The sequence below is a fragment of the Pungitius pungitius genome, chromosome 10 (assembly GCF_949316345.1).
Source record: "Pungitius pungitius chromosome 10, fPunPun2.1, whole genome shotgun sequence".
NCBI lineage: Eukaryota > Metazoa > Chordata > Actinopteri > Perciformes > Gasterosteidae > Pungitius > Pungitius pungitius.
In genome coordinates this window covers 6426383-6434939 of record NC_084909.1, presented here as the reverse complement: position 1 = coordinate 6434939, position 8557 = coordinate 6426383, and the positions used below count along the sequence as shown (strand labels likewise).

General features: G+C 40.8%; 1 protein-coding gene across 1 annotated transcript; it reads right to left on the bottom strand.

Annotated features, from left to right (window-relative positions):
• Positions 1–4179: 4179 nt before the first annotated feature.
• evx2 (even-skipped homeobox 2) lies at positions 4180–7868 on the bottom strand. Its single transcript, XM_037489674.2, has 3 exons — positions 7474–7868; positions 6852–7087; positions 4180–6425 (listed from the first exon to the last, which is right to left on the bottom strand). Exons 1-3 carry the CDS (start codon positions 7865–7867, stop codon positions 5811–5813), a joined length of 1245 nt encoding a protein of 414 aa, XP_037345571.1. The 5' UTR covers position 7868; the 3' UTR covers positions 4180–5810.
• Positions 7869–8557: the final 689 nt, after the last annotated feature.

Genomic DNA, 8557 nt, shown 5'->3' with positions numbered 1-8557 from the left:
GAAATGACGCTCCGCTCTGAGGGCGAAGCCCCGCCCCCCTTTCCCATGTAAACAAGACGTAATGTTCGATCCGAGAGTTTTAGGCGCGTCATTGATTTAGGAGGCTGTGATTGGAAGTCGGGACTGGAGCTGTCAAAAAGCTGGACAAATCAAAATTGCCCATAATTCGGGATGTCCCGGGCATGCCTACCCCCGGAAATGATGCATTCTTTCATTGAAAACTCATAAAAATAACGGAATTTATGTTTAAAAAGTCATAATGTGATTCGAGTGCTTTGAGTTTGTTTTGTTTGGCGATTAGTGGCTTTAAGGCTGAACGCCTCTTTACGGTAACGCCCCCACTGGAAGTGTTTTTTTAATAATGCGCCGTTAAAGGCGTTGCGTAGCCACGCTTTGCCAAAGGGACACTCAAATCTTCGCAGAAACGAATAAACGGAAGGTCTTCTACAGTCTCTGATAGAAGATTATGAAAGAATAACGCATACTTCTCGCTAGAAATGCCATCGAAATGCATACAAATGCTGATGCTTTCTTAAAATATTGTGTTTTTCACGGAGATTATGCTGACCGTCCGCCATGTTTTTCTTTTCGCTACCGGGAAACTTGATAGTCACGTGACCTATTTGCAAAGCAATGTAAATGAATGGGCCAAAAGAAACGTAACATAGTAACGTTATTTTGGGGGAAAACGTAACATGACTACGTTTATCACGGTGGACCAACGTAGCCATTTCACGCTTTTTTTGGAGACTGGGTTGACAAAGCCTTTCAAGATGGGCCCTAACTGATCAACGAAGGAGTTTCTTTGCTAAGTCTCCTTAAAACATGCATGGCTGAGAAATGCAGCTTTTGTTTGCAACCCTTGCAATCAACAAAAGAGGGGTTTAGAGCAGATTCCTCCATAGAGTACACACCTAGAAACAACCGTATCCTCTCTAACAGAAGTGTATGTTGCATTGAAAAATGGGTTGAAGGTGTGCTATGGTCAGTGATGTGTGTGTGTGTGTGTGTGTGTTGGCTCTGTTGAGAGATCCAAGAGGTTGGCGTTAAGGAGACCAATGGGTGTGAGAAAATAGAGAACAGATAGTAATGTGGACCAAAGAATGTATTTTTCAACATTCAACAGTGGAGTTTCTTGTTGAGTATGACACAAAGTGCTTCAAACGCTGTACTTACGTCTGTGGTCAAATTGTAAGGATACGTGCCGTCACATTTGGTCCCTGGTAAGTTGGGTCGTTGTTGGGAAAACTGGAATAATATTTCACCTTAATCAGTAATCAATCAATCAATTTTTTGTATGCATTTTTTGTTAAATAATAATAATAAACTTTGTATTTTGCTCATCTGTTAACACCAAGTTAAACTTACAGTGAAAATAAGTTAATGATTATAGTCTAAATGACAGTGTCTGTTTTGTTATGGTTATGTTGCAGATGTATTTCTAGCTTTTCTGCTTTGTATCTCTCATGAAAGCATTCAGGGACATGTCAGGCGCATTTGAAAAGTAGTCAAACCAGGTCAAACATATTAAATCCCGAATACATGGACAAGAAAATGTTTCATTTTGAATATCCCTCACCCTTGTAACTTCAATGTCTGATTCAGATAATGGGGAATTCCCAACATTGAGGTGGTCACTGGGGAGAAACTACCTCACAGCATCGTGTCTCTTTACATTTTGTTCAGAGCATTGCTTTAAACATTTTCTGTAGCTTCAGACATTCAGATCGTTGGTCTCTTTGTGCTATTGAGGAATAATCTTCCAGATCTTGTCTTTGAACACTTTAAGGCTTCTACATATTTTTACTACTAAAATCTTAAATAACAGACGTCTTGTGATCCTGACTTATTAGATAATTACACAGGAAACTGATCGAAAACATTAATTTTGATAGAAATGGTTCATTCCTTTTGAAGTCAAAGATATACCGGATACGTTTGGACTTTTTCACCCAATGTACATATGTCTATACATTTTTTCATATTTCTAATGTACTTGTCTGTCTTTCTTGTGATGTTTTAACATTTTAAGACCATGGCGCACAATCTAAAATGTTTATATATCAGGAAGAATAGCAATGTATTCCTCCATTCTAACCGAGCTAACGACCACTACGAGAATCGGTCTTTAAACCCAAAAAACAATCTCCAAACATAATTGAGAACATGTTTTGATACATATGCATGAAAAAAGGATTTTCCAAACGACCGACTAACATACTTGTAATTGATTGAGGGGATGACCCGTTACATTAAATGTTATTTGAGAGCATCTCGACGCACAAAATTGCAAATTGCCCAGCTTGTATCTGAATTAATACCTCATTCATCATCATTTGATAAGTTAATTTAACCATTTCATTCTGTCTTAATGAGCTATAGTTGAATTAATGTCATGTAAGTAACATTTGAACACAGGCAATGATTTGAGACAAACTGAGCAGCGACTTTAGAAGCACAAGGCTGCCATAAATCTCACTAGAATCATGTTGCATGTTTTACTTATCTATTAGGAAAAATATTCCAGCTGAATATGTAAATTCCTAACGTAACAGGATTTTTTTTTTTTGGTGCTAGTGCTTTTTTTGGCAGTGCTTAGAGAGATTTGATTGATTTGAATGTTTTGATATAACAGCTGGCATGTCGGTTGTGCACTGCATCAGAATCAAATGTTTCATCTGTTTTTAAGAGCTTTGTCTCACAGATGTTAATATAAGTTGCTTTCAGAGCATTGGATGAAACAACGGAAGTTCACATGGTGTTTTTTTCCTCTTTTCTTATAATAATAATAATAATAGAGTTACAGTTATGTTTTATTTAGTCCTCAGTTGGCTCAGATAAGAGCCTCCTTGAGCTGCCAGTCCTTCATCCGGCGTTGACTGACCGCATTTGACCATCAGGGCTCTTTTCTGTCTGCTAGTTCCACCTTAAATGCGTTTTGGCCCCGCTTGCTCCCTGTAGTTTAGGTTTTTTTGTCCTCCCACAGCAGCTGTCACCCTACATTACTCGCAGTCAGCTAAATGAAACATTATTCTAAACATATGCATCGTAATCAGTCCGGTCACACTTACAAGAACACGCGTTAATAAGGCAATCAATCACTCTGAAACAAGCAAGTTGTTCTGTAACAGCTCATAAACAGTGTGTAATGAAGAATTGGAGGTTAGCATGACACGGCGCTGATCAGATAATCAATGTCAAAGATGCGATGAATGTCAGTAAATGCAGTTTTCATGTCGTTTCTATAAAATCCTCAATTTACAACAAGCAGTTCAATTACCCTGAAAATACAGTCAATTAAATAGGGGCGATTGGACAGTCGGGGCAGGATCATCGATCTTTGCATTTCTATCTCGCTGGTGGACATTTAATTTGGTTTTTCTATTAGCACCGAAATAAAGAATATATAAAACGTATTAAACAACCCAAAGATTTATTTTCTTGTCAAAAACCATTCCGCAAAGGTGACAGACAGTCCTCTGCATTATGATGAATTCTTTTTTCAGTCTTGCACATTGGATACAAAACTAATCGTGTTATTGTGGGCAGTGTTTTTCTGGCCTCTTGTCTTTTCCTTTCTACACTTCCATCCATCTCGATGCTTTTGTTGTATGGGTTGCAACCCTCGCTATAGTAAAGAGCAATGAAACATGGTGATACATCACGCCCGTATTTGCTGCCCTAATCCTATTTCTTTAATGGGGACGTTCAAAAAAGCAAAGTCCCTTGGGGACATTCTGGTGTGGGCTATATTTTAACCACGTGCAATTAACGACAGTATCAGCTTGTATCATTTAGAGATAATGTAAAAATAATGGTAAATTATAGGACCGGAATCACCCGTGATGGCAGGCCTCGTTTTCCCTGTAGCTATCCACGTATTTTTAATTAATGCTTTACATTGTTTGCCATAGAAATGGTGTCACAGCATCCCCATACGAACATGTATTCTATGTCGCAGTTGAATGTTTTAAAATGTGTAATTCACCATTAAAATAAATTGTCTCAGTAGTGTTACATTTCTTCAAGCAATTCAATTAGATTGAAATGTGTTAACCTAGATCAACGAAATGTTTTTTTTCTCAGAAATATTACCACTAATATAAAGAAGAGAAAATATTTATAGATTTTTTTTTCATTTATTTTCCAAGAACAAACACGATCAATAAATAACAGGATTTACATTTCATATTGCACATTTTTTTTTCAAGTTAAAATATTTAAATTCATACAGTCATTGTTATTTTAAATACAGCGATATAGAGTTATAACAGAGACCCCGGGGAAAAGTGCCAATACTAGTTTTCATCATTTTAATATCAGTGGTCGTTTATCAGCCCTTTGAAGCTTCTTTTGAGTGGACCGTAAAGAAATGTCCTCCATGATTCAGTCTTACTTTTTTTGCCCGAAATAGCTAACAGATCACACACTTGGAACATTGGTGAGTTTACAGGCCAATTTGTAGGCTATGCGATGCTCGTGTTGGCTTGTACATCCAGTGTTTAAACATTGAAAAACATTCAGCAAGTCACACAAAATAAAGAATAAAAAAAAAACAAGCCTACCATCCACATCTCATGAAGCATTTTCCAGGGTGATCAATAATTCATTTATCAACTATCAGTAGGACTATTCATGATATTTGCAAAATATTTCACGATTTACAGTTCACATGTTTTATAATTAACATATAGGTGATTTCCCAACAGGAACGAATAAAATAGCACATAGCCATTTTTACAGGCGCAGACAGATTGTAAAGCCAGACAATTTAGTCTAAACTTCCGCCTTGCTCAGTCCCGTCCCTGTGTGTACTGAGTGAAGAGGTCCTAAAGGGATCACACCGCTGGATTTGATGTAATGAGGTGCCCCGATGTAAACAAAAGCGATTCTACTCTATGTCCCGGTATTTCTCATCCTCACCAAACTCATTCTGAGGGTCTCCTCGTAGGCTGCTTCGTCACATCTTGATAACCCTGCACGTGTAACGTAACACATTGTATTCAGTCCATCTGCGTGGGAGGACTGTCGCTTTGTTCCGGGTGTTTTGGACGTCTAATGACTTCCCTGCGCGGGTTGTTAGCACTTGGCAACGGGTCTCCGAAAGAGGAACTTTCTTGCAGTCGTGTATTCAAAGGAGCCCCATCTAGGTGCATGATTGGCCATTTTTGTCATGATCCTCTCACTATTAACATAAAAGTTGACACGAAAGACGCGGTGCAAAAAAAAAAAAAAAAAAAAGGATATGCGCCCTTCTAGCTGATTAGAGGGGTCCCCACAGTGGAGAGGCTGGATGCCAACAAAAGAAAAGCTCAGTCCATTAGGCCTATGAGAATTATATGCTGCTGGGCAGAGGAGTAGCACCTTCTGCCATCTAAATATAGCAAGCATAATTAGCTTACGTTGGAATCTTTAAAAAAACCCAGATTTGAGATGTCTTGTTCACGCCAAATATTACCCCCTGAGCCGCAGAAATAGGCCCAGGATTATGTGTCAGTTTCTAGGAATGAATAGCCTTAAATTCATAAAAATGGCACACTGGTTGAGGCATGGGACTGAATGGTATGGTTTGTTATTTTTCCAAATATGTATAAATTAATCCAGCATGAAAATCACAACACAAGAGCACTAGCTTTTATAAAAGGTCGTTTCGTTGCGATACTTTAGATGTGTTTTTCGTCATAATTAGCTATTCGGACTTGTAGAAATGAATCGAAACGTGTGTATTCTGTTTACAATGCTGGCGATTTCTCTACACAAGTGTGATTTTGAAACAATACGAAACAGTCGTTCAGGGGCCGCGTGACGAGTTATCTGTTAAGTGGGGTTTCTTCTCGTGGGTCTGGTGACGGGACCGAGGTCTTGCTGAGCACCGCGGCGGAATACGGCAGAAATCCACTCTCGGACCTTTGCCCGGAAGCTGTGCAGGTAAAGTCCGCGCTCGCACTCCTGGAGCCGAGCGCGCTCGCCGCCTGGCTGCTGTGGCAGCTGAGACACGAGCAGGGCCCGGAGGCCGACGGCGCGCTGGCCGCCGCCGCCGCGGCAGCAGCCGCCGCGGCCGATGCCGCCGCCGAACTATTCAGGCCGGCGGGCGACTGGTAGAGTCCCGGGTGCCTGAAGCTGCACAGAAGCTCTGGCCGCGAGTATGGGTGCGAGAGCGCCCGGAAGGTGTCGAGGGGCCGGATGGAGGAGGCGAAAGGCGAAGAGGCCGCGCCGGAGGCGGCGGCTGCGGCGGCGGCCGCCGCCGTGACGCCGACGTGCGGGTAGTAGTGGAGAGGCATGTGCGAGTGGAACGGGTAAGGTAGACTCCCTGTGGCTGCCGCGTGCGTCATCATGTAGGTGTAGAAGCTGGGGTCTGCGGGATGGGGCCATGACATCGCCAGGCGCTGCCTTTTATCCTTCATCCGCCTGTTCTGGAACCACACCTGCACGCGGGAGTCAAAACAAGACACGTATTGAAGCTGCCATGTTGTTTCACCGGCTCTTAATTCAGACCTCCGAGGAGCACGCCTCAGGCAATACCGAATGTGCAATAAATACTCTCGTCGTTCAAAATGAAAAAGAGCAATGCCCCTATGCAAAATCAGGGAAACTCTACTAAATAAAATAGCCGTTAAAATGTTTTTGTTTGGGTTCAAATTACTTCCAATAGGTCAAACATTTGCTTGTACCGGTGGAATCGATTAGCTGGCTAGTAAATACAAGTGTTATTTTGTTATAAATGTGACTATTACTCTGCGGCATTCTATGATCACAAAGAATTATTATATTAGTATTATTATATTGTTTCTTCATCCCCACATTTCTTTGCTCAAACACATACACACAATAAAAGGAAGATGCATCTGTACCTTAATTGTAGTCTCGGGCAGATTCAACGCTGCGGCTAACTCGCATCTTCTTGGTCTCGAAACGTAATTTTCCCTGTAAAACTCTTTTTCCAGTCTCCCGATCTGTTCTCTGGTGAAAGCAGTCCGATATCTTCTCACTTGGTCGCTATTTGAATTGTTCGATCCTCCCGATGAATTACCGTTCATATTCTGCAGGGAGTTCGAGCTTATGTTGGAAGATCCAGAATCTGAAAAACCTAAAAAAAAAAATGGAATGGAGGCAATTTCGTAAGCCTATTGTTATAGATAATAATGAAATAATAAATGCTTATTTGACTGCAGTAGGACGTGTTTTACAATTTTTTTTTTTAAACCTGAATGTTGATGAAAAATTTGTTTCGATGGTCAAATGCAAAATTATTTACAAAATATTACACTTATTTTATCCTTTCAACATAAAAAACTAACAATAATAGCAATATACAATTATACAAATTACAGGCTTAATAATAATAGTAATAATCGTTTTTGGGGTGAAGAGAGAATAATGTTAGTGGCTAACCGCCGCTATGTTAAAACAAAAATACAACTGCAGAAATAATGAAAAATGATAAATATGGAGGAAAATCCAATATTCGGTTACCTTTGTTGTTTTCCTTGTGCTGGCTCGGGGATCGATGCGAAGGGCATCCCACCTCAACATCGCTGTTAATGTCTGAATCTGGCGAAACTTCGGAGTAAAGGCTCATTTTCTTCCTGCTTTCTGACGAAGAAATTTCCGTCGAAGAGGTATTCTCGCTGTTGTGGTGAGAACCGAAAAGACTGTCAATTTCAAATTTGCCTTTGGTCGGGATGTCCCCAAGATTTCCATGGAGGGAAGCCGAAGTTATTCTGGGGCTTAACCGTCCGCTGTGCTGAGAGTTTTCCAGGGCCTCCAGCACTGAATTTCCAGGCGTGTCTGCGAGCCTCTTAGCTGCAACAGGACTGTGCAGACCTCTCTCCATCAATATCATCTCTTTCCTTATCCTCTCCATCATTAAGCAGTGCAAGACGAAGGAGGGGGAAAAAAAAGGAAAGAAAAAAAAAGAGGAACAACACTTGTCCAAAGGGGGGCTGGAGCGCCAATGAGTTGTGTCGGAGCTTAAATCCGCATGCAACTTCGGCAACTGTCTCTCAATAACTGTCCCTAAACCTTTTTATAAGCAAGACGCAAAAAAACGAAAGAATCTAAACGCAATCGACGCGCGACTGCTCAAAACGAGCCGTGCATCCTCCTCACAGCAGCCAAATGTCATTCATCAAAAGTGGCTGCTCGTCGTTGTTAAAAATGCCTCGGCTGACGCTGCTCCAATGATCATTTATTGTAACAGGTTTATAAGCAAATAAATAGGAGAGGGCTGTCACTTGATGATGGAGGCGGCCTTCGGTCAGACGAATAATATCCAAGTGGAGAGGAAGAGAGGAGTGAGGAGCGAGGTGCATGTCCCTGGGTTGATCTCTGAGTCTGTTTTAGATTGCTCTGGGGTTTGGCCTCTTGGGTGAAATTGACAGTCTGATTAATAAAATGAGCGGTGCAACATTTCCCTCTTCATTTAGGAATATTATTATGCTTTGATACTCTATTGTTTCCCGCCTCTCTTCCCCCCTCCCCCTTTTACGATCGTTGTTTCTTTTATTTATTCCCTTTAATTTTTCTGCATTTTCTTTTTTTTCTTTTTTTTTTTTTT